The following is a 26,092-nucleotide window of genomic DNA, read 5'->3' as shown; positions in this document are numbered from 1 at the left end:
CCACCAGAACCTACTAGATTTATACCCCATAGCTACTATCATCCTCCCTGTAATCAATATCCATCAAATCAATCTCTAATATCCAACCAATCTCTAAACTATCATATAAAACCCCATCCCTCCACCACCTACTCTCCCCTCAAAGTCCATCTATTCAAACACTCTTCTCTTCTCCTCAACATCATAAACCACTTATCCCACAATTCTGACATACAACAGCACGGGAATGAGACAGTTGCCCGAGTCGTTTCTTCCAATTCCACACAACAACCCCCGATCTAGAGGCCCATCCGCTGAAGAGGAGCCAATCACTACCTACATCATAATCCCACCCAACCCCAAACTCCAAACTCCTAAAACACAAAATCCCTAACCTCCTTGATATTTTCATCTTCATCTTTGCGAAAGAGTATACAAAACCTGTTACCCCTTGAATAGAAGGTTTATACAGACGAGGAATTAGAGACTTAAGTAGGTACTTACCGAATTCGAGAAAGTGAAGCAGTGATTCAGTGAGTGAGTCAACCACATCCACATCCACATTTCCTATAGACAAAAACACAATAATAATAGTAACCAAAACGAAACTTCTCCCTTTCCTCCCCGCGTTTCTCTAATCATTTACACAATATAGAATTTCAATTACTTTTTGATTTGTACTCTGTAATTTCCAACCACTAACCACCCCATCCCCACTCCCATCTCAGTAAATCGACCATCCCCTTTCTACTACCCCTTTCCATCATCCACTCCCTCCATCTTTCCACTCCCACTTCCACCTCCTTCTCCGCCCATTCATCCGCTTATCCACCTTTCCCCTACAAACCCCAAGCTTGCACACTCTTTCACAAGCATACACTCCTCCAATCTCCCACAAACAATCATTCAAACTCCAATGCTATAATTCTCTCCAACACAAAAAAATAAAAGTAAAAGATAAAGATAACCGTATCTCTCTCTCATACTCTCATTTCACCTCTTTGAGATCTTCTATTTAGATCACTCTGCTAAATCATCCCCTCCCTCCCTCCCCCAACTTTCACTTCCACTTCCAACTCCATTCCAGACCCCCATCTCCATCTCCAATTCCCCATCTCCAGTTCCCCATCACCATTTCCCTATCCCCCCATCCCCCCACACACAACAACCATCCACACCCCAAACATCTCACTACTACCCCCTCCAACTTCCAACTTCCAACTTCCAAGCATCTACTTCAATAATTCAACAATCATCCACTCCATAACTCCATTATATTCTATACTCCAACCTCATACCCCATACTCCAACCTCATACCACATATTCCAACCTCATACCCCATATTCCAACCGAACCCCCTATTCAACGCCAAGAACCCGAACCCGAACCCGGAACCGAGCCTGAACCACAACCACAACCCCTAAAAACCCTCAAAAACCTAACAGACAATGAAAATACATCATTTTCATATCATGCCTGAAAGTTATTACACTCACTTTGTATGTGCACCTCAACTACTCTACTCATACCATAAGCAAAACCTAGCTAGTCAACCCTCCCTCTTCCTCTTCATCAAGTTTTCTCCATTCACATTCACAACATCGCAAGTTCTATCATATGTCCATTAGACGTGAATTCCATTCCCACATATCTAGGACTGAGATTCCCAAAACCACATGCATTGCTTCAATACACATATTGTATATGTATCAGCATATATTCTCACTAAATATACAATCCCCTATCCTCCCTCCTCTCCCAACCTTATATCCCATCTCATATACCCACCAACCATCCATGCATATGCTCCAAATACCATCCTTCCAAATCCCAATCATGTTCACAATCCCAGACCCTAAATCGATTTCCCATGTATCATAACCTCTATTTTAATGCCTCACGGACCATAATCCTTTAGTCCAATCCCTACATCATATCCACTTTTGGAAATATTCTCGGTCCTGCAAATCCCTTCACCACCACACTTTGGATATCAATGTTCCCATCACTCCTCCCATCTGGACTCCACAACTTCAAAAGAATATATTTCCCACTAATCGGTGTACTAAATTTAATAGTACACTTACTCTTATCTCTCTCAATGAAGAATTTTGCGTGAGGAACCATAAGTTCACCTCCCACAGCTGCAACTGCTTCTTGTGTTGCGATTTGTGATGCTTCTGCCGCTTCTGCTAATGTAATATTGCTGGCTGTCTCCCTCCTTTCCAATTGTGGTCTGTTTCTTGAGGCTCTTGCAGAATATGATGCATCATAATAGTAATGAGTACCATCATCTGAAAGTCTGTAACCTGCTGGAGGAAATTCATCTTCATCATCACTGCTTTCTTCCGGAAGGCGAAGATCATCTGGAATATCTCTTGATACTCTCATTCTATAAGCTGCTCGACGATTTCTTCGAGGTTGATCTTCATTATCAGAATAATCACTACTACATTCCATAGTGACTTGATATGGTGATGTAATATTGGTAAAATCAGATGGAATTTGGGCTGTTGGTGGAATATATGGAGTATTTAAATCGCATTCAGGATCTTGAGCACCCAATTGAACAAGACGTCCAGCACGAGCTTGCGCAGTTGTCATACTTCTGGTACCATCATCATTATGACGAATAGACATTATAGAAACAGGTGGTCTTTCTCGAGATGGTGAGGAATATTGAATTTGATATTGCGCAGTACGAGTAAGGAGGTCGTTCGATGTTCCGGAAACGAATACCATACCTTCTTGAACTCTAAATATGAATTAGTATTGCGCGGTATTGGAAACAGATAAAATACTAACGGGGCGGTGTATCCTTTATGAGGTGCCCTGATAACTATTTCTGAAAGAGAAAATGTAGTTTCGCCTTGATGTTTCAAGACAATATTACAACGATTACTTTTAGTACAGTAAACGGTATTATCATCTTTCAGAACATTATCTGAACCATATTCTCCTTCTGGACAACTTTGAAATAGTCCTCCATCGCAGCTAACAATCTCCATCTGTAAGGTACCAGGTTCGACTTGACCATATTTCCCATATTTGAAACCTTGCCATGATTCTGCTTTATTCTCCTGATCCAACTTTCTTCTCTTGGTCCTACGACCGAATTCTCCCTCGGTGACATGATCGGGTGACGGCAATCTAGAACCGATAGGGGTCGCTAATAATGTTCGAAGATTCAAACTTGCGGCTTCTAATTGCCTTACATCTTCGGATAATGAATTTAAAAGATTGCCTTCGACCGAAGCACGCTGTGATTCCATATATCGATCAGATTGTAAGAGGCGAGGTCTTCGACGACCGAGTAGAGGAGGAATAGGTCTTGTTGCATCTCGTCTTCTAGTAACTTCGGCTCTCCGGGCATTTATATCTCTTTCCCTTTCATTCTCATCATATTCCTCCCGACTGGATCCATGATTTAATGTTGAACGTCTTCCTCCTAATCTATGTTGCCTTTCGACCCTACGTTCTGACGATGACATATTTCTAATATCTTCGGCTTCTGCTCTTCGTGCTTCGGTATATCGACCTATGGCTCTGTAAAGTTCACCCGATGGACTTATTGTATTATTCGAATTAGGACCGCGCTCTAGAATTTCTTGAACTAATCTTTCTGCGGTTTCGGTGGGAGAATCTGTAGATGAATGACTCGGTGGATCATCAAAGTTCCCCGACTTTAATCAAATTAATTAGCGGGACAGGTCATATGTCGAAGATTAAGAATGTGGGTGTACCATTGAAAAGAGTCGCCTTGACATAGAGGATTGGATTGAATCAAATCTTTGTAAGCTAGAAGCTAATAGAGAGGCGATTGCGGAGAGAATGAATATGAAAGTTCTCGAGTGGATTGATAAAGGATGTGGGGAGAGATATTATTCGTACGAGATGTTTCGTTGATAAGAAGTTTATGGATCGCTGATGTTGAATGTGTGTATGTATTGTATGTATGTATGTATGTGTGTATGTATGTATATGTATGTACTGGGTAGGTATGTGTGAGTGGATATTTAAATATTTGATCGATTGGGTGATGGTGTTGTAGTGAGAAGATGTGGTTTGTTGAACCCTTGAAGGAATGAAGTGAGTGAGGTGGAAGATGTGAGGTGGAAGGTGTGAGGTGTGAGGTGTAAGGTGTAGTCATGTGTAGTCATGTGTAGTCATGTGTAGTCATATATAATCAGATGTAAGAAGTGAGGTGTGAAATGTGAAGTGCGAAATGCGAAATGCGAAATGCGAAATGTGAGGTGTGAGATATGTAAGTGAGGTAAAGAATTGGTAGTGATGAGTGGTGGCAGTGGTAATAATAGTGGTGAGTGGAGTGATCATAACAGAAATTCCTATGGGGCTTTGTGGGGTTGATTCGGATTACATAGAACTAGGACTAGAGAAGATTAGACAAAGAACTGGGTAGGTAATTAGGCAAGGTAAGCTGAGCTGAGCTATGTAGGAATGGCAGCGTGAATATCAATCAAATTCGGTAACGGTTCCTGTGTTCCTATATGTTCCTATAGAGATTCGAATGATCGTTGTATTTTACAATCATCCCATACAAGTCATCACAACCCTCAATATCAAAAAGTATAACCTTATCTTCTTGATGAATCAATCAAAAACAAGGCACAATTTCAGCCTCGCAACTCAAAAAACTACGCTAAGGTTACCTCACCTACCTTTACCTACGAAATCAAGTTCGTTCTAGAATTTACATATTCGCATCTCCAGCTTCTTTCGCCTTCCAATTATACAACCAACAACCGAAAATTCTCACAGTTCCACAATATCCAAAATGGATCTCCCTTCAATCGAACTACCATATCCTAATGTCGTGCCCATCATGACTTCAGCAGGTATCAGCGCCGGTAAGTCTTCTCTTCTTTTCCCCCTCCAAACAAGCTACAAACAACAAACAAAAAGCCGGAAAACTAACTTTCCTTCCCCAAAGATGAAATCGCTCTCTACGATCGTCAAATTCGACTCTGGGGAGTTCAAGCCCAAGAAAAAATCCGTTCCGCCAACATCCTCCTCATAACCATGAAAGCCCTCTCCAACGAGATTGCCAAAAATCTCGTTTTGGCTGGAATCCACTCCATCACCATCTGCGATCATGCTATCGTTACCCCCGCCGATCTAGGTGCTCAATTTTTCGTCTCCGAAGCTGATATTGGGACGAACCGCGCCGAAGCCGCTGCGCCTCAAATTCGAAAATTGAATCCCAGAGTAAATGTGATTGTGGATAAAGATGATATTCGAAGCAAAGGACCGCAATATTTTGGGGGTTTCGATATTGTGATTGCGACTGATTTGGACCCGGAGAGTTTGAATATCATTAATACGGCTACGAGATTAAATCATAAACCTTTTTATGCGGCGGGGGTTCATGGATTCTATGGTTTTATTTTCTCGGATTTGATTCAACATGATTATGTGGTGGAGAGAGAACGAAGTAATAGACCTACACTTCTACAACCAGAAACACGAACTCGTAGTGTCATTGATGTCAAGACGAAGAAGGAAAATGGAAAATCGATGGAGGTTGTTACAAAGAGAGAGTTTTATTCGACTTGGTTTTTGGCTAGTGATGCTGCAACATTACCTGCTGAATATCTCAAGAGCAGACGTCGTTTAAAGGCAGTTACTCCAATTTTAACATGTCTACGAGCATTATGGGAATTTGTTCAACTTCAAAATGGTCGATTACCTTCAACCAAAGAAGATCTACAACTCTTTACCGTTTTAGCTCATAAAAAGCATACAGCTTTAGGGCTTCCTGTTGAAACTTTACGTTCAGAAGTCCTACGAAGTTTCCTTCAAAATCTCGGTAGCGAATTAGCTCCTGTTACAGCGGTTCTTGGTGGTCAACTTGCACAAGATGTCATTAATGTGCTTGGTCACCGACAACAACCAATTCAAAATATGGTTTTGTTTGATGGAGATACAATGGAAGCACCAATGTATGCTTTACATCCTGAAGGTACTCTTGGTGAAGGGTTGCTGAAGTCGGGTGGAGAGATTCTTATGAATGGTCCAGTGATGGCACAACAAGTAGCATTCCCTCTGGATGTGATTGAACTCTAGATTTCGATAAATGCGAAAAAAAGTCGACGACTTCAAAAATTGGCGGATATGGCGTTATATCGGAGGAGTTTCAGGGTAAATGTACAAATAGATGATATCATAGTATGGCAAATAGCCAACTACGCATAATGAATAACAATGTTCTCGCCGATCGTATGGGAGATTGATGTTTTCTCAGAATCTTTTGCTTGTCGTCTAGAATTTTTCTTCTCTTGGTTTGGTGGCGCCGTTTCATCTCGTCTCGGTCCAATCTTGATTTAGAGGTTCATCTTCGTCCCCGCTAACACCATTGAATTCATGCTCTTCGTCTTCACCATCATCCGATCCATTGTCTTCACCTCTTCCATCCATGCCCTTCTCAAAGTCTTCATCCGCTTCAAAGTCTTCATTCATATCCTCATCTTCGTCTTCCACCTCACTCTCATCATCACTACTCTCCTCTCTCTTCTTCTTCCCAACTCCCTGCTTCACGCCCTCTCCCTTTCTCACAAAAACATAACTCCTACTACTTCTCTCCTCTCCCTTCCATCCCCCTCCCCCTTTCACAGCCCCCATTGTCCGTGCATGTTTATACCCCGGATACGCTCCCGCCTGAAACTTAAAACTCCGCTCCACTTCCAATCCCGCATGTCTTCCTAAATCGCGTATATTCCATAATGTGTAGGGTTCGCCTTCGAAGAGTGTGATAATTATAGAAGAGCCTTTCGCAGGGGAAAGAGAAGGAATTGCGCGCGCGAGAAAGGATGTGAGAAGTTCTGCAGGGTGTATTAGTATTCTCTTACGGAAGTGAAAGCGCATTTCCTTCCTAATCAATGAAAAGAAACGAACGACAAACCTTGATTATACCTAACCTGCCTATTCACATCCGTACTCTTCCCACCCACATGCGGAAAGTTAAAAATAATCCGATCCATCACCCCATCTCCCCTCCCTCCTTTCGCACTCGTCCACGCCCGCATCTTCGTCGCATCGACCCCATATTTTACAATTCCCCCTCCCTCTTCAATCTCCTTTATATTTTCTCCCACGTGTGGATATTTCTCCTGCAGTATCTGCAGGGAAGATTCGAAAACCGTCGCAGTTAACTTTTTTACTTCGTGATGGGTGATTAAGGAACGTGCAAATGAGAGATCGCCGTCGCCGATCAGCAGAATGGAATCGCGAGAGGAAAAGGGGATTATAGGAATAGTTTGGTGTGTTTGTTTGTGTTTTTTCGTGGGCATGCCAGAAGGTTTGGGGGTCTTGGAGCTGGGTTTGGTTATTCCAGCTGCTTTGGGTTTTCCGGGTCCGCGACCTCCTTTGATTTTTTTGGAGGAGGATTTGAGGCGCTTGTTTTTGCCCATGGTGGGTTTGTGTATAGAAAATTGTGCGATTGGGGAAAAGGAGGATTGTAAATTGCGAATTGGAAATGTGAATGCGAGTTGAAGATTCGAGGGGAGGAAAGTTCATAAGTTGGAGATGGAAATTATTGTGGAGATGCGGGGACGAGGATGAATTGCGGCCGCTTGGTCCGCTTGGGATTTGTATGGTTCGTTCCGGTGAGTTTCGTTTCATCTTTTATTAAGTCGGGTACCCTACTTTCTAACTATTCCTCTTTTGAGTCATTTTAAGATAACTTAGTAATGCTTGAATTAATTAATTTAAAGTTTTAATTAGAGGTTTATGTTACAGAAGCTGCCTCTAGAGTTATGTAGAAGTGGCTAGAAATCTTTCGAAATGATTTAAATTAGATTTCAAATAGGAATTCAATAAGATTAATAACTAATTACAATTCTCATAATTATAATAATAAAACTAATAATTATTCTTAAGTACAAAACTCTATATTATAATGAAACCCATTCCCTTATATAGACCTTCTTATTTAGTATAATTAGTATAGCTTAGTACTAGTTTGTTTATACTTTCATAGCTCAATGTCTATCCCACTGAGGCAGACTGAGCCAACCACGTGACTTAGTGCCCAGTCCCGTGCCTATGTTGCGTTGTTCGTAACAGTTTACCTCCTTAATAATCTTACTGTCTACGAGAATCATAGTATTATATATATGTACAAAAATAAAAACTCTCGCTTAATAACACTCAATTCAAGCGATCTGATTAACTAGAATAAATTTTAACTTTATTAACATTATAGTATAACATAATATCTGAAAACATTAATCGTCTTTTCTAATAAATTGTCTTTTTTAATAAAACTATCTTAATTAAATTAAATAAAGAATTAAAAAAGTAGTAGTTATAGAATAGATTAAAAGCTTTTAAATAATGTAATTTTTATAATTCTAATTTCAGATATAAGGCCTATATAAAGAATGTTTTTTAATAAATATTAATCAAACAACTTTATATTATTATAATATTCAGAGGACTAATCATATTAATAAAAATTCATTATTATTATAAAGAAATAAAAACTTGATATTATAAGAAAAATTCATAAACTCTTTATAAGAAAAAATACTAACTTTATAATATTAAATAAATAATTATTTATTGAAAGGAAATTCTTTATTAGTTCTTTATTCGAAATTATAATTTATTGTTTTGAAAGTTTTAAAATATTACGTGAAGGCTAGTTTAAGTATAGAATGACAGACATAATAATAAATTTTCATTATTAAAAATTTGATTTCAAATCAATAAAGAAAGTAATTTTAAATCAATTTTAATTTTAAATCAATTCTGATTTCAAATTAAATTTATAATATATACCACCTACGTATTATAGGCTGTATAGAGGATTGGAAAAAGTATAAATAAATAACTTAGACCTTTAAAGAAAGATCTTATTCTAGTGTTATGGAGGTACCCGCACCGCAACATGGATTATAAGGTAAACCTAAGGCCTTGGTGTTGGGACCTACAGAAACAGCGCTGTAGGGACAATCGGTTAGAGAACACAGGTTAGATAAGCAGTAGCATTATTACCAATTACAGGATGGACATCATATAATCAGGAAACCGACTTATTGAAATCGGCTTTACAGTAATCGACTTGTCGATTCATAAGGTACGAAGGTCTATATAAGGGAATAGGTTTCATTACAATATAGAGCTTTATACTCAAGAACAATTATTAGTTTTATTACTATAATTACAAGAATTACAATCAATTATTAACCTTGTTGAATTCCTATTTAAAGTTTAGTTTAAACCACTTCAAGAGAACTCTAGACACTTCCACGTGACCCTAGAGGCAGCTCCCGTAACATCTAGTACTTACTTTTAAAAACTTATTAAGTAATATCAATTAATATGCGAATTAAATTGAGATTCTATTTATATATTGTAGTAATTCTATTTAGTAATTCTATTCTTAAATTCTACAAGTCTAAGCTTCTTATAGAGTACTATTTATATAGTACTATTCCTAATCGAGCCTAGTCTACCCCCTGCTAAGCGCATAACCTATAATAAAGAATTAAAGTTTATATATAGTGTTTTTGAGGCGAGTTAAAGATTTATTGATTTTCTTAATATTGTTAATGATATATATTATATATATATCATTATAATATATATCATTGTAAATACATATGTATACATATGTATTTATACGTTAATATCAATTAATTATATTTCAAGCCGAGGCCGATGCCCCAGATCTATTTCAGTTTCGATTAGGAAAAGTGTTTTTAATGAATGGAGGTCCTCCTATAGTCCCAATTCACAAGTCTGTTTTAGAAAGGAAATGGTTAGGAAGATTGTATATTGCAAGATGGAGACAAAATCGCTGGGTACTAGTTGAGTATCTTTGGAAGGATATGAGAGAGGGTATTACTGGTTTAATTAGTAGTTGGATAGGGCATTAATGCCAAAAATACATTTGAGGTGGTAAAAGCTTAAGGATGTATAGTATAGGCTTTATTAGCTTCTATCAGATGAGGAGACAGAGGTATGTTTGTTTGGTTAGCCCATGTCTTGAGAGAGATTCATTAGCTAACTCGATTTAGAGCGGATGATTTGCATATGAAAGGGATTCAGAATGCTGGAGTTCGCGATCCGAAGGATTGGGAACGAGTTTTTTGCGTCGGTAGATGCGAGGTCTAAATTGTTTCAAGTGGGAACGGTTGATGGGTCGGAGTTATCTACGATTTATGTTACTTGGGAGGGTGAGGATATGTTTGAGGTATGATGGGTCGGATGGTACCATGGATGGCATGGATTCCAAATATGAACACTTCGATCTCATGATTGTCATGACACACTTTGAATAGAGATATTAATTTCAGTATTGCATTCTATGAACATCAGAAGAACTCAAAACTTCATTGCATATGTATCTTTACCATTTATCTCAATTCCAGCTTTTTTTCAAGCAAACTCACACGATTTATCAAGTGAAATTACTTCAAAAATCATTTTTACATTTTACATTCGTGATTTTACATAACTTGTTGTCATTTTCATCCACAATACACATCTTACTCCATACTCTTAATATCACTTGCAACCTCGAACTTAGCATCAGTCTTTTGTCTAACCTCCTCAACTTCTACACCTGGTGCCAACTCGGTTAATGTGAGACCGCCGTTGATTCTGTCGACTTCGAATACACACTAGGAATTTTGGTGTTAGTGTTTTGATCAATAAACCAATCCATCAACCCCAAATCCTAAGGGTCGATGAAGCGTAGAGGGAATTTAGAATGAGAGGGAAACTTACCAAATCAGTAATAATAGTGCTGACGACCTTTGCTCCAGTCAAAGGTAAACTGCAGTCCTGAACAATCTTTGCGCTTCCATCTTTTGCGACATGTTCTGTTGCGACGACGATTTTGGTTTCGTCGGGGTTGGAGACGAGATCCATTGCTCCGCCCATTCCTTTGAAGATCTGTGGGTTTGACTTGTTAGTTTTGACTACACTTAGATGGAGGGGTAAGTGTGGATAAATGGAATAACTCACCTTTCCAGGAATCATATAATTGGCCAAATCACCATTAGCACCGACTTGGAGTGCTCCGAGAACAGAGACATCAATATGGCCACCACGGATCATAGCAAAGGATTCGGCACTGTCGAAGGTAGAGGCACCCGGGATGAGAGTTACGGTTTCTTTACCGGCGTTGATGATATCGCTTGGGGAGATTAGTTTACTGTTGATGTTTGAAAGACGGAAAAAGACTTACGGATCAACTTCTTCTTCAGTTGGATATGCACCCATTCCCAAAATTCCATTTTCGGATTGAATCCAAACCTTGGTTTCAGGAGACAAGAAAGAAGGTGCGAGAGTTGGAATACCTATTCCAAGTTAGCCATTACCCAATCTCCCAACTCAGAACACGGGAGAAAAACGTACCAATACCAAGATTAACATAGTAACCATTCTTCAACTCCTTTGCAGTTCTCCTGGCAATTCTATCTCTTCTGATAGTTGCATCTGATTTATTCGACGTATCTTCTTTACCTTCTGGTGCACGAGTCTTCTTTAATTCTAATTTCTTAGGAACGGTAGCTGGAACAATACGATCGATGTAGATTCCTTGGAGATGGACATCAGCTGGAGCAATTGATCCAATTGGTACGATCTCTTCGGCTTCAACGATAGCAACTTTAGCAGCTTTGGCCATGATGGGTCCGAATGTTCTGGTAGTGTATCTATTGTTTGTTAATATCATGAGATTTCAGGATTGAGACAAGAAAAATTACCTAAATTGACAGTTTCCAGCTTCATCGACTTTCCACGCTCGGAGAATAGCGACATCTCCCTTGATAGCTTTTTCCATCGAATAAGTCTTGCCGTCAAATTCTCTAGTTTCCCTTACTTGTCCTTTCTCCAAGACAGTATTTTCTTTCGAGCCTTCTGCTGGGGGGCCCAATCTAGTAGGAATACCACCTGTCTGTAACAAAGTACCTATAAACCATGAATACAAATATTCTTCATCTTACCTCAAAGATCAAGCAAATACTTACTAACACCAGTAGGCGTATAAAAGGCGGGGATGCCAGCCCCACCAGCCCTCAATCTCTCAGCGATAGTTCCCTGAGGACATAATTCAATAGCGATTTTTCCCTCAAGATATTTCTTCTCGAGGACTTTGTTACTACCGATGAAACTTAAAATTAAACGATTTACTTGACCGGATTGTGTCAAGGCGCCTAGACCACCTGGTATCGATGCTCCGGCGTTGTTGGAAACGGCGGTTAGGGAATGAAGACTTTCTGGTCCTCTTCTTTCTAATGCTTCAATGATTGTTTCTATTTTTCATATCAGAATCACATATTTTACATTTCTCCTTCCGCAGAGATCAAATATCATGCAAAAAGATAAAAGACGAAATAACATACCAGCCGTTCCACACAATCCAAATCCCGCACTTAAAATCGTCGATCCACTCTTGATATCCGCAACAGCCTCATCAGCATTCTTATATACTTTACTCGCACCTCTTACAATCTTTGGTGCTTTGCTAACGTTCTCTTCATCTTTATATGGGTTTCGAGGTGCTTCCAGAAGTCGGGCATAGCTTTGAAAGTGTCTGCAATCTCGTGATTTTTGACCCCACTGACAACGGATAGATGATGTTATGCGGAGGCCCGGAAGGCGAGTTGTGGTGAGAATACGGCGGGAGAGAGACATTTTTACAGAATGAGGAGAGATTGAGTAAATGGAGTGTAATTGATGGAGGAAAAGAAGTTTTTGTCAGAAATAGCAAATGTCGTTCACACGATGAAATCGGCAATTGATTTGAAGCCGGGGAGTTAAGCGTCGGCTATTGATCTAGGTCCGATGAAGGGGCGAGAATGTCATCAACTTCTTGATAAAAAAAATGGGATTAATTCAACAAAAAAGAAGATGTATAGATGTGAGTCGAAAGGGGAAGATAGAGTATATATATCTATCATTCAATTCAAATTAGTCCTCGATATTTGTCTTGACTCTTCTGTCCAGCCAGCGTTCAGACACAGACACTGTCGGGTAACCAATCCCCGGTTGAAGTTATCGGATAATGTCTTTTCCACCATTTTGTACATATGCATTATACCGAATACTTCTCCCGAATCTCTCACTGCCCCTTTATGGAGTTTCTCGCTTCAGAATTGTTCGGAGTCAAAGTCAAACATATATCGTAGAATTTCGCAAGTCAGCAGATCTGGGGATTTCAAAAATGTGATCAAACCCCACATATCAAAGTTTCACGAACGAATCCCAAAATGATGCTCGATAGAATTTGGTAATCAGTCCCAAATTTAAAGCACATGCTGAACCTCGCAGATTTATATCCATTTTCCAAGTGATGCAAAAACATTAAGAAGGAATACAACTGAAAGTTGATGATACAATAGGCACAAGAAGCAAAAGAGCAAAACTATGATCAATGGAGGTTTTGAACCACACCCGATTTGAACGGATAACCTTTCGATCTGGAGTCGAACGCGCTACCGTTGCGCCAGCGGTCCTATTGATCTGCTCTCTTCGGCTGTGTTTCTTATTATATTGTCAGTGCGAATATTCACCAGGGAGGTGGGCAAAGAGGGGTTGCAGTGGGAACTAGGAGGAATCGGGGTATCCGATCCGAGAACGGATGTGGGGCTAGTGGGGGAAGTGGAAAATTCATGTTGTGATTGCGGAGGTAATGATTGCAGAAAGTTTAAGGTAGAAAAGGAATTCCTGAGATGAGATTGCGCTGCCGTAGATGGGAGATTTTTGCCATCACCTTGAGCGATAAACAGCAGTGTAGATGAAAAATGCATCTCTATCGACGTTTTTGAAGTTGCTTGTATTTTGCTTAATGTACCAATGTTGTCCTACTATATTCAAAGCTTGGCAGAACGAGAGTCGCTTGAAATACTTAGGACGAGAGTTTCAAGCATCTAAATTTAAAATTCGACCTGTGAGGCTCATGGCTTATCGAATATCTTTCCTGGATTCAATAGCCAACTAATTTGCTTTGAATTAGCTTCCCCTCTTCTTGAATGTATGTTGGGAAAATACTTTGGATCAAGAGAATGCTTGAGTTTTTTCATGACAGTGATTGTATCGAGGCCAAGTTCCTTCATCAAGCAATCCTAATAGTCTTCAGCCATTGGCTCATAATTGAATCTTTTTGGGAATTTGAGGTTTCGCTGCTGCTATACAGATCAACCGAAACCCCAAATTCTCGTTACTCACCTTCTTACCAAGCCCTATTCCATGCTCGCCCTATAGAAAATTAGCAATCGAGCGCATATGTGATAAAGCAAAGGTACGAACAGAACTTGTTCCTTCCATTTCCAATGCTCTGTCAAGCATATCGTACACGCATTTCTTGACAGCAGCTGTCTCAACTGGATCTTTAGGGTTATACATAACAGCTTGATGAAAGTTTCCATCTCCTACATGGCCAAGTACACTGGAAAATAATCCGAGTTTTCCTGATTCTGCTTTCGAAATATCTACAATTTTTTAGTTTGAGTGGATAGGTGAACTTCAATAGAAACAATAACCCACCTATAATCTCAGCTAATCTTGACATAGGTACTGCACAATCTGTACTCCATATTTCTGTACCTGGTGGCCGTTGTGCTAGCATTGCCCATAGAGCTTCTTTTCTCGCGGACCATAGAACAGTCTTATCTTCTTCTGTTCGAGCGAACTGAAATTCTCCGCCTTTCCATCGCTTGGCTATTGTCTGCACTCGCTGGATGTGGTCCTTTATTGCCTGCTCTGTACCAGAAAACCTATTTTCATCAGTACGACAATGGAGCGGATATAGTAGTCAAAAGATAGCTACTTGAAAAATAATGTCGGTCGCTCTTCCCACATCCTTCCTCCAGTGCCTCCATTCTTATTGATGACCTGCATCTGAACTTCATCCATAACTTCCATGGCCGCTAAAGGTATTCCTGTCCTAATGATTTTCGAAGCAGCTGTTGCAGCATCTGCTACAGAAGGAAATGTAACCACCGCAACACTAGTCGAATCGGGAACTACAGCCAGCTTGAGAGTAATTTCTGTAATCAACCCTAAAGTTCCCTCTGCTCCTACGAAGAGAGAAGTCAAATTGTAACCTGCGGAAGTTTTACTATCTTACTGTTAGAGCGTATGGTGCATAAAAAGCAAATCAAAAGATGGAAACATACCGTGGCCTTCTTCGAGTTTTTATTACTGTTCCATCGGCCAAAACAACAGTCAGGTTAATGACCCAGTCTTTCATGGTGCCATACCTCATTGCATTGGTACCACTAACAAATATGAGAGCTGCCAGGAGAGGTTAGGAGCGGACGATAGTACCTGCAATTTGTAGAAACCATTCCTCCAATATGAGCCTAAAAATATTAGAAGACAAGTTCAAGAAGTCGACACACTCCTTTCCTTAACATAACATACCGTTGGACTAGGATCCAATGGAAGGAAAAGTCCGGTGTCCTTGATTTGCTCATTAAGATTCACCCAATTCACAGCTGGCTGTACGACAACATCCATACTTTTCCGAGTCAACGTAGTTCCATAATAATAGCAGTTAGACCTACTCGTCTGGATGAAATTGAACAATTTTATCCATCTTGACAAAGTCAATACTTAATCCCGAGCAAGGAGTGGAAATATGACCCTCCACACTTGAACCCGCACCAAATGGTACTATTATCAACCAGTTAGTCTGGTGGAGGCCACGGGGCTTTCCATAAAAACTCACCCATTGGAACTTTATACCTGGAACAAATCTTTGCAATTTTGACGACATCATCTGTGTCTTTCGGATAGACAACCGCAAGAGGTCTTTTCTCCGAGTTTGAAGTTGACCATTCCGAATAAGAATGCCTCAATAGTTCTTCTTCTTCATAACTAATTGAATCATCGCCTAATTCGTTGGCGATTTCCTGAATGGCCTGTTTTAGATCTTAGTTAAATATTGACCACGTGATAGACACAATTCCTTCCTCCAAGACTTACTTGAAGCATGACAGTTGGTTCTGCATACTTTATGGAAGACCCGAAGACTTTTGGGTCAACTATACCTTGGTATGACATAAAGCCATATCCAAAACACAGTGATACAGTTGCAGATGCGAGGGAACATAAGAACACTGTTGACTTGCTGAAAGTGGAAGAAGGAACAGCCTTCTTGTCGGGAGGATGAGCCGAATTTGAGATGAATCGTCTTCGCAGCATTGAGGATCTACCATATAGAGTTTTGGCTAAGTTCTGGCGTAATGTTGAAGCATTGGCTGGCATTGTCGCAGGGACGGAGTATTTACAAGCTTGAGAAATGGATGATAGAAGACGATTCATGTTCACTGCTTGTTTCAACCAGAGGCTCAGACTTGCTGAGATTTACATCAAATACAGAGAATATAACATTTGAATTGTATGTTAAAATATAGATGTATAAATGTTGTGAGGTGGTTTATTCTCGCGACTTTCAAAACATTAACCGGAGAAGTGAGGAAGCATTTCGCACTAATGCACCCCAACCTTGGCAGTGCACTCATCGGGGATTCTTCGGCTAGGACAGCACAGGCACGTGACTGATAAAACTCAGCGCTTATTGATTTTTGATCGTATCAACATCGTTCCTGTCAAGAACAATATTACACTCACAAAATTCAAACAATCATGAGAATCATTGCACGGCCTACCTTTCTACTAGTTGTTAAGCTTTCTGACGCCCTGCCATGTTGTATTTTCAATTCAGATCTTCAGCCATCCACCTAAAGTCTTCAACCGCACAGACTCGTTGACTTGACTTAATCAGATTGAAGTACGGGAAGAATGTCAAGTGCGTGATCCCTTGGCCCAGAAGCTTATATACGAATTACGTGTGAACCTAAAAGTACGAGTCGTGAACAAAGCGACCTGACTTTTCGAATTGAAACATGCCCAATTAGAAGTGTCCAATTCATTCTTCTGTTGATTTATATGAGAGTTCACTGCCCCAAGTGCGGTGGTGATAGATCATGCATTTTTTTTACCTCTGATTTCACTTTACGGTATTGCTCAATATTGACTAGGTATGAGAGGGTTCTCAAGGCGTCAATCACTACACTAGTCTGCTTAGTTGAAGGAAGAGTAATGGACTAACTCCAAATCATAGTGCAAGACTGCAAGTACTTCAGACGTCATAGTAAATCTGATAGCAATCACTTGTGATTATTTAAGTTGGTAGAGATCCCAACTCTTGACCTTTCTAGCGACAAAGTCAATTTGTTACAAGCTTTGTTGAAAATTTCCCTCCCATATAAATATAAGATCACATCCGTTCATTCGTGTACCATTTATCGAGAAAAAAAAATCATAATGTCTACGTATGATAATACTTCTTGTATTTGCCAATTACAGCGTCATTTGATACATTCTCCTCGATATCAATACTTCATATTGGCAATTGAATTGCTTATTCCCTTTCTCAAAACATTGTTGGACCGCCTCGATATCATAATTTCGCGGAGTATACCCCCCGCACGCAGCCTGACAATAATCGAAAAATGGCGTTTGACCAGTCTTTTATTTACAGTCAAAAACGCTTTGAAGTTGTCCAAGATAGAGGAATTACCTATGGACATCCTGCTTGATATTCTCGACCGAGTACCCATCTCATCCGCTGCCGCCTTTTCGATAAGTAGTCCGCACATCAAAAAACGAATGAGAAATCAATATCTCCAGCATCTGAATACTCAACCATATCAAAAGTTACATTTCTTAGAACTTCTCGCGAATCATTTATCCAATCATGTTGTATGTGAGCTATGTCTCATTATTCATCATGTAGACGACGCAGGATCGTTGCAATACTACAAGCGGTTTTATGGCAAATCTCATTGGAATCGCATGCGCCGGATTTCCAAAAAGATTGATTCGCAACTCTTGTTGATGGATAAATTGTTACAACCCAACTACAGAGAGCGAGTTTTGACTCAGTTACTGGACGGATAATGATACCAACAATTGCAGGTCCTACCTTAGTTGGGACTGCAATACCGGAATTTGGCCAATGACTAGCTAATGATTCGTCACGGAGAGAATTGCGTCGGCCTGCTTGATATGATCTCGAATATTACTACGAGTTATAACTGTTGTTCCTTGCCCCGGTGGCAGCAGCTTGCGGTAGATTATACAGTAGCGGGGGTCTTCATGGATCAAATGGTGGAAAATGCGTTGCTTAAAAAACCCCCGAAGGGACAAGCTAGTTTGATATATGTCGGCATTGGCGCTGGGATAACACCATTGGTACATTTATTATGAGAAGTCTCGCGGACCTCTAGTCAAAACAAAAAGCCATATACACAAGAGTTTGGATCGATAGCAAAAAATGCACTGGTGCAAATATGGATTGGGTCATCATAGTGCAACCATTGTATTACGGAGTTCTAGGTTGATATTGAAACTGCCCTAGAGCTGGGGCTAAAAATCACATGTACACCATGAAAAGTCTAGGATAGACATTGGGGGTTAGGAGAGAGGACAAAAATTGCAGGAGCCATTTGGAAGACCTTTATTGGATAAATCATCCTGTTCTCCCCGTTCTATTAGAAATTCGAAACATTCCCAAATCCCAAACAAAATATCTATAATATCACTACAAGATCCGAATTGTCCTGTTGTATCGCAAAATGTACTGCGATAATCAATCGTAGAGCCACTAGATGAATATCAATATCAATGCCTGCATTCCAAAACGCATTCTAGCTGAAATATCCTACTGGTATTCAAAATCAAGTTACCAATCTCCATAAATACTACAACATGAGCCGAAATTTGAGCCCGTACAAGTATATACTGTTGACTCCTCACAAGTTCCGTCCAAGAAGATAGTTAGAATGGTGTATGTTCCGAAAGTTGTGCTGCTATCGCAACAGGCAAGGCAGTAATCCGTGCTTGATTCACTTTCATTTCGTGTTTCTTATTGTTCTATTGAGGAAAGCTTCCCCCAATTTCTCCATAATCATATCTGCACGAATTTCGTGTAATCATATTCGACCACAAGTTTGTTTTCAGCAGCCTCTGCATCAAGACATCCAAACGCAAAACATTCAATCGTTCGTTTCCATATCGACTTATCAAGTTTCCATCAAACCGGAAGTGTTAAAACAACTGTTTGCTCAAAGATATCTAAGATAGGTTCGTACATTTGTATTCTTCCACAAACCCAGCAAAGCAGTGAGTGAAAAAACAACAATAAACTTTCTCACTCTATCCCAACCACTCCCTCATCTTCGTCCTCGCAGTCATAATTTGATGTCAACTCTTCAAGACTTTTTACCAACCTCAATGTACTGATCAAGTAATAAGTATCAAAGAATAAGAATATTAACGCGCATACGATTTCTAAGAGCACCATTATTCTCGAATTCAGTAAACAATATCATTCCTGTCTCCAACGCCCGTTCGTCTGCAACCACATAGTACGTATCATTTTTGAAAACCACCGTGCATTGCAAAGTCATGCCTACTACTTTAGAACTGGGAGGCTCGACACGGTTCCACATCATGAATCGTTCCGGAGAATGCGAATGTGAGGCATTGGCGATGTCTCTCGCAATAATAGGTTCATTGTCATAAGTTAAGTACAATTTCGATCCTAATGGTGGGGTAAAACTCGCAATTCAGTCCATAATGCAATCTTTACCCAGAAAGAAATAATACCCAAATCCACCCCGTCATGACTTGAACTGCCTGTAAATCATAATTGGCACTCTTGGCACTTTCTTATACTTGTGAGGGAAATCGTATGCTAATATCTGCTCAAGGTTGACACTAATGCGTGAGCTTTATTGGGAACTGATAAGAAATGGCCAAACCCACGAATGACTTGTAGTCCCGCAAACTGCTGCTAGATAAACATGAAACTTATTTTGGCTGCTGTACGAATGCTACATAGATAACCTTACAATGGATTGTCACCGTCCCAAAATTGACAAGAAAAAGGTTTTAGTATCCAAACGCCACTTAGTCATTTTGATTTCTGTCGTCCAGACCTTTGAAGCACAGTATTTCATTAGACATGGGTGGTTGATTATGAGTGTGTTGTGCTCTTCCCATTTGCATCATCAAGATCACACGGATTTGATGAACGATCAGGTGTGTTACTCGCGCTACCCAATCAACTTCAATGGTAAATTACACCTTAAATAAATGATTCTTAACACAAAAAGATGCCACAGAATGAATCCAATCTGGAAATATTGGCTCAACATTCTTCAAATCATGCAGAAACAGTGAAAATTCCTACTGAGAAGTTCATCAAACAGAAATCCGCCTAGAATTCAGCAGATGTCTAGGGGAACCAACGCTAAAAACACACGCTAAAACTAGCGAAAACGCGTCATTCCGCTATCAATTCGTCGCGACAACCAAATCGCAAAAAAAAAAGTAAAGTAAATAATCGTTCATTCATCTATCCTATCCATACTCGAGTACAATCCTCACCGTCGCGACACAATCACAATCACAATCACAACTATATAATCTACCCCCATCCATACCTCCCAACTCAAACATCCCCGCAACCACCATCAACCAAGAATCTCCCCACCACAACCTCAGACCCCAACCATGCCCAGCACCTCGCCCTCTCCCTCTCCTCCCCCATCCGCCCCCATCCCCCTCACCCCCGGCCCGCGCGCCAACGCCCTCTACACCGTATATGAAAAATCACTCGCCTCCGCTCTCCACACAATTTCCTATCCAGCATTCTCCTCCTGTTTCCCCTCCATATCGCGCAATGCGCCTGAAGCGCTCAAAGCCGTGCACGGCCAGATGGTTTCCCGATTACGGCAATTCGCACTCGATGAATTTGAGATGATATTGCAGGAACGCAGAGTGGTGGAACGATTGAATGGGCTGGAGGGGGTGATTGAGAGTGCGAGGAGGAGGAAGGCGAGGGGGGTGGATGCGGAGATGGAGGGGAGGGAGGTGGGGGTTGCGTGAGTGTTTCTTTCTTGTTCTATCTTCCTTCCTTTCTGTCTTTCTTTATTTTCTTATTCTTTTGTATATTTCTCTCTACCATCACTCTCACTATCTCTTCCCACCCGCCCAAACGAAAACCCAAAACTAACCTCTCCCCCTCCAGGCCACACACCCTCCCCGCGCCCTCCATCCTGGCCGCTCATCTCACCCCCCTCTACACAACCCAACAATCCCAACTCAACGCCAAGCTCCAAACCACCCAATCGCAAAACGCGAGTCTCGCCGACGAAATCCAGAAACAGAGAGAGGAGATTGAGAAATTAGTACGAGGGGTTGAAATCGTGGTTGAAGATTTGGATCGCGCGAATGAGGTGATGGATCGGGAGGTGGATGGATTGGGGAAGGAGGCTTTGGAGGCGGAAAATGTGTTGAGGGATGCGTAGGTTCATTTGGTTTGGTGGTTGTAGGTTGGGATTGGGGATGGGGGATCAGGGGGGATGATAATGGGAGTTCTTTGAGGGAAGGAGGGAGTTGTGTATCAATAAGGAAGGGAATGGGAGGTGCAGATTCATGGGCGTTTATTGGATTTCATCTCATGGCGCTTGGCGATATTCAAAAGGGGATCTGGTGTACACAGGAGTTGCTCAAATTATTTATCTTCACCACGTCTAGGACATCGAAACGATAAAGTATAAAGTGTTTATTTATACCATACTGAAAGACCATGCATGCGTTCAATGATGGATTGCGCACTATATAACAATACAAACGAGTCAAGAAAATGTCTAGGCTCCAGAAACACCTCAATTCATATCCCATATTCCCGTCCTGGTATCTCTAATATCTCTAAACGGTTCATCCAACCCCAAAAAGATCTGTATATTTAAGACGCCAATTTTACCCATCCAGCATAAACCCCGCAATTACACCCAACCTAACAAATGAAAAGAATTAAAAACTCCATCCTAATTTTATAACTCAAGCCTTAACAGGCGTACCATTATGACTTATTTTCCAGCTCCCACAATACTCCTCTCCATATTCCGGAGGTTCACACCTGGTTAACGAGCCAGTACTCCAATCCACAATCCACTGTTTTCCTTTCATGATCAAGTAATTTGATTTTCGAGGCGAGCGACTTGTGAGAATCGCCATACATTTTTTGGCGTATATCATATCGTATCTCGGAGACCACACATGTTCCGGACGCCATTTTCCCGTTTCGGGACAGAAAGAGTGGGAAGGGGTAGGATTTGGTGTGCGTCGAAGGATGCGATGACGACGAGATCGACTGCTTATAAGACCCATTTCTCGAAGAGCTTCCAGCGCGGCTTCGGATTCGTTGATGCATTCGTCGGGGGCGCGTGATGTGTGAGGGGCAGATGATTGGGTGGAGGGTCGAGCTGTGGAGGATCGAGAGGGGGTGGTGAGGGCTCTACCTTCGGGGGTGTTGGAACTTGCGAAATTGGGATAATGTGTTCGGATCAGTTCTTCTTGAGCTCGAATAAGTTCATCGTTGACCTGTACCTCTCTGGCTTCTCTTCTTCTTCGTCTTCGTGATCGTGGAATCGATTGATCTCGTGGGATTTGTCGTTCATCGAGGGGAAGAGAGAGATTGATAGCTGTGAAGAGTGATTGAAGCCAGGTGACAAATGTTTCAATTTTCACACAAGATAGAAGAAACTGGTCTGCTTCTGCTCTGACTCGAATAACATAGTGCTTCCTAGTAGTCATTAGTATTACCCTTTTAACACCTGGTGTATATATAAACCTACTTCACGTAATCTGCAGCTATGCCAACTTCTGCATGCTGTAAATTGTAGCTACCCAATAAACTTCCACGTTTTGTACCAACAGGTAAGTCCGGTGTACTCTTTCGATCCCCAAGCTCCAAACCAAATACCCCCGAACCTTTGACCTTGTGAAAAGTCAAAAGTGTTCCTTGTAATGTTGCATACACTCGATACCAATTCCTATCCGAAGCCCTGTGGATCGCACCCTGCATTTCCATTTTCCTCATAAACACATTCTCCAAACTGATACCAGCAGAATATCCTGGGAGAATTTCTCGTCCTTCATCTTCTCGAGGTTGTATATTTAAACGATTTCGCATATTTTGAGATCGAACGGAAGCATCGTAAGAAGGAGGAGAATCAAGTAGAGGATCTATTATTGACTGCGAATTTATGGATTTAACCTCGTCATCAATCTCTGGCTCCAGTCCCAATTCCTCCTCTGGTTCCTCCTCAACCTCTGGTTCTTGTATCTGATCGGAAGATTCATTATTTTGTTTATAGTATTCCTCCATCGAAACTCTCCTTGAACTCGAGATTTGCGCGGTTTGAGGATCAATTGTAATGTCGTCCATTGTTACATAGTTTCTGAAAACTTCAGTAACGTTTGTACTCATGGTTGGTGTATTTTGTTGATGTGCCCGCTCCGAAATTATTCAATCATGTCGTACCAAATCCCGATCCTACATGATCTTTATCATAATATTTGTACTGCATGCGGCAGATAGTGAATTTGCAAACGTCGTTCTCCTATTGTTTGTTTCTGAATAAGTTTCAATTGAGTTTTCCTAAAGTTAATCAGGTATTCGTATCGTAAAGAGGAATTGAGACAATCGCAGAAGCAATTGAGTTGTGGAAGAACAAGAAGAAATCAATCTGACTCATGTCTTGTCTTGTCTTGACTTCTCTTTCTTCCAGAACAGAAGAAAAATAGGAGGTGAGGTTTATGTGATGTGTGCGACAAGCCAAGAATATGGTTTTTCTTGGGTATTGCCGCTCAGATCCCTTGTCAACAACATTCCTTCATGGAACCGAGCAACTGCATGGTAGAATGAGAGTGGGAGTGGAAATGGGAATGGGTATGAGTATGACTTTGATGAAGATGACTGCGGCTACGACTGGTATCTCGTGTATCTCGCGTATCTCATCCCTAATCCTCACTCATTCCCATTCTCATCCTCATCCTCATCTATCCTCAAGACTTACTTACTTGCGACGTGCATTGTGCAGCGATTACCGAAATAGAAGATATAATTGGATCTTTATTCTTTTTACTTGCGGGGAAACTGTTGGCTGAAGCAAAGCAATTTTGATTAGTGTGTTCCGGGTCTAGCTGTCTCGAGCTGTCAGACAACTTTCCTGAGTAAAGACTGGGCCTGTCCTAGTACATTCATTCTCTTCGTCATCACAGTCATGAACCGCCGTCAATCACATCAATTTGTGAACTTATCGAGCTTGTTCAATGCTTCCAGAATTAGTAACGTAGATCATCAACCCATCAACTCTTGGATCGCAATGTGGTCTTTTTCGCAAAAAAGTAGACAACATCTAAAATGTGTCGGCGCATACGAAGCACAACGATTCCAGAATAATGAACGTGGGTCCTTACAGTCATTATGAAGCTGGCGGCTGTATAGAGATCGATTTCTCCTACTTTTCAGCATATCAAAGACTGGATCCAACAATTTCCATCAACTTCATCAATACGACCCGAGTCTTAACTCCCACGGTCTAACCTTTCCATTATAGCAGTTCGTGTTGGCGGCGCAGATGATTTTGAAAGCAATCAAAGCCCTTCTTCTTACTCAGGGCTTAGCACGCAGCACATCATATTTGTTGGCATGTTCATCACGACAAAGCTCTCTACTGGCTTTTATTTTCTGTTGCATTTCTCACTTCCTTGTCTTTCGACGTGGCCTTCACTATTACTGGATTGAAAGTATTGGAAACGTTTTGTTGCATGTCTACGCCGAGGTCCTCGGTGTGGATATATATATCTATGATTACAACTCACTAGTCTATATCCGTGACCGAGGCTCTCCACTCTTCGACTTGTTTAAACCTCATCTAAGTGGATTTGGCAGAGGAAGCTTGTATAATTTTCTAACTATTTTTGTGGTTACGAGCACCAACAGCATATACAAATCCGACTGTTGGATCTGGTGGCTGGGAGTTTGATAAAGCTTACAAGAACAAAGTTCAAAGAGTGGGACCCATGATGGCATATCGACCTTTGCTGCCTGTTGTAAATTTGAGTTTTTCGTTTGGACAGTTGGAGTCTCTCTCACTACTTTTATATCTATTTCTGGATAATTAATGGGTATCGGTGGCTGCATGCAAACAAAATCTTCATTTTAAGTCTCAAAAACCATATATCTTTTCTTTTACCTACTTCCAAGTGGATTGATATGGCTATAGAAATTGCTTGGCTATCAGGTAAGGGTCCCTTCGGAAGACAATTTCGTCCTCGCGTCCCGTATGATAAAAAGGGAAATGTATTTCCCCATGTTGCCGTTTTTAAAATCACTTCAACCAAACCATCACCACGACGGTCGACCAATCCAGCCAAAAGGACGATGGCCGGTAAGGATGTTCATCCAGTCATGGTCAGGCAAAACTTACACATGAATTTGAAAGAAATCCTCTTATCTGTGAGGGAAAGATGAGTTTTTTCCTAGGTGTGCATTAACCTTATTGTGAGGGACTCATATGCACATAGAACTCGAAGACTGGTCACGAACATGATGGATGAGGTGGTGATGACTGTGGCTATTAGATCATTACTATGGTCCAGTTAGAAATAGAGATGGTGAGATGAGTTCTTACATCGGTGGTGAAGTCGATAACATTGATTCATATGGATATATTCCAGGAGTGAGACAGTCTTTCCACAAGTATACGATCCGAAATTTTATACCAAAAACATGTCACACAAACAAGCTTATCGAAATCCAAGAGGCGCTCAATATCTCACTACTAGGGGTTAAAAGCCGAAAACCGAACACAAGGATCGCAATTCGGACTTCACAATCATACCCAGTATACTTTCAATGTCCGAATGCAAATATGCAGATACAGCATTGAGATGATTCCAGTTTTCAAATGCAACTCGACAGTTATGAAGCATCGTCGAGGTTCAAAGAAAAAGTTGACTGTAAACAGCCATTTATAAACGGCTTCGGTATTCGGAATTTTCGGGAGACAATTTCGGATCGGCTGCAGTGTATACAACGTGAACGTCAAGGGTTGACGGGTAGGCACTAAAGGGAAAGTGTGGGGTAAAATGAAATAGAGCGGCATGATGACATCTTGCTGCCAAAGAACATCAAGACTTCCTCACCAATGAACACTGACTAAATGCTTGGTACACTCTTTATCCACTATCGAACTCCCTAGGATGAAGGGA

The 26,092-nt window shown here is 40.8% G+C and overlaps 8 protein-coding genes across 8 annotated transcripts; 3 read left to right on the top strand and 5 right to left on the bottom strand.

Moving 5' to 3' along the window:
* Positions 1 to 1,906: 1,906 nt before the first annotated feature.
* On the bottom strand, positions 1,907 to 3,747 carry EAF01_006958 (uncharacterized protein; the record flags this gene model as incomplete). Its single annotated transcript, XM_038915212.1, has 3 exons — positions 1,907 to 2,735; positions 2,786 to 3,663; positions 3,724 to 3,747. 3 exons carry the CDS (start codon positions 3,745 to 3,747, stop codon positions 1,907 to 1,909), a joined length of 1,731 nt encoding a protein of 576 aa, XP_038768850.1.
* Positions 3,748 to 4,775: 1,028 nt separating this feature from the next.
* Positions 4,776 to 6,064, top strand: EAF01_006957 (uncharacterized protein; the record flags this gene model as incomplete). The annotated part of the gene is made up of 2 exons (XM_038915211.1): positions 4,776 to 4,848; positions 4,932 to 6,064. The coding sequence occupies 2 exons, from the start codon at positions 4,776 to 4,778 to the stop codon at positions 6,062 to 6,064; spliced, it is 1,206 nt and encodes a 401-aa protein (XP_038768849.1).
* Positions 6,065 to 6,295: 231 nt separating this feature from the next.
* EAF01_006956 (uncharacterized protein) lies at positions 6,296 to 7,407 on the bottom strand (the record flags this gene model as incomplete). Its single annotated transcript, XM_038915210.1, has 2 exons — positions 6,296 to 6,819; positions 6,900 to 7,407. 2 exons carry the CDS (start codon positions 7,405 to 7,407, stop codon positions 6,296 to 6,298), a joined length of 1,032 nt encoding a protein of 343 aa, XP_038768848.1.
* Positions 7,408 to 10,491: 3,084 nt separating this feature from the next.
* On the bottom strand, positions 10,492 to 12,646 carry EAF01_006955 (uncharacterized protein; the record flags this gene model as incomplete). The annotated part of the gene is made up of 8 exons (XM_038915209.1): positions 10,492 to 10,626; positions 10,733 to 10,900; positions 10,973 to 11,144; positions 11,196 to 11,307; positions 11,366 to 11,664; positions 11,716 to 11,920; positions 11,980 to 12,264; positions 12,355 to 12,646. 8 exons carry the CDS (start codon positions 12,644 to 12,646, stop codon positions 10,492 to 10,494), a joined length of 1,668 nt encoding a protein of 555 aa, XP_038768847.1.
* A 1,262-nt stretch (positions 12,647 to 13,908) lies between these two features.
* Positions 13,909 to 16,222, bottom strand: EAF01_006954 (uncharacterized protein; the record flags this gene model as incomplete). The annotated part of the gene is made up of 12 exons (XM_038915208.1): positions 13,909 to 13,948; positions 14,003 to 14,076; positions 14,180 to 14,209; positions 14,261 to 14,442; positions 14,498 to 14,727; positions 14,781 to 15,071; positions 15,130 to 15,231; positions 15,281 to 15,315; positions 15,377 to 15,473; positions 15,520 to 15,628; positions 15,684 to 15,876; positions 15,941 to 16,222. 12 exons carry the CDS (start codon positions 16,220 to 16,222, stop codon positions 13,909 to 13,911), a joined length of 1,665 nt encoding a protein of 554 aa, XP_038768846.1.
* Positions 16,223 to 17,284: 1,062 nt separating this feature from the next.
* On the top strand, positions 17,285 to 17,920 carry EAF01_006953 (uncharacterized protein; the record flags this gene model as incomplete). The annotated part of the gene is made up of 1 exon (XM_038915207.1): positions 17,285 to 17,920. One exon carries the CDS (start codon positions 17,285 to 17,287, stop codon positions 17,918 to 17,920), a length of 636 nt encoding a protein of 211 aa, XP_038768845.1.
* A 2,619-nt stretch (positions 17,921 to 20,539) lies between these two features.
* EAF01_006952 (uncharacterized protein) lies at positions 20,540 to 21,336 on the top strand (the record flags this gene model as incomplete). Its single annotated transcript, XM_038915206.1, has 2 exons — positions 20,540 to 20,910; positions 21,057 to 21,336. The coding sequence occupies 2 exons, from the start codon at positions 20,540 to 20,542 to the stop codon at positions 21,334 to 21,336; spliced, it is 651 nt and encodes a 216-aa protein (XP_038768844.1).
* A 535-nt stretch (positions 21,337 to 21,871) lies between these two features.
* EAF01_006951 (uncharacterized protein) lies at positions 21,872 to 23,261 on the bottom strand (the record flags this gene model as incomplete). The annotated part of the gene is made up of 2 exons (XM_038915205.1): positions 21,872 to 22,616; positions 22,669 to 23,261. The coding sequence occupies 2 exons, from the start codon at positions 23,259 to 23,261 to the stop codon at positions 21,872 to 21,874; spliced, it is 1,338 nt and encodes a 445-aa protein (XP_038768843.1).
* Positions 23,262 to 26,092: the final 2,831 nt, after the last annotated feature.

Source organism: Botrytis porri (genome assembly GCF_014898465.1).
Source record: "Botrytis porri strain MUCL 3234 chromosome Unknown BPOR_009, whole genome shotgun sequence".
In the NCBI taxonomy this organism is placed as follows: Eukaryota; Fungi; Ascomycota; class Leotiomycetes; order Helotiales; family Sclerotiniaceae; genus Botrytis; species Botrytis porri.
Note: the sequence above shows the minus strand (reverse complement) of the source record. Positions and strands in the feature narration are given on the sequence as shown.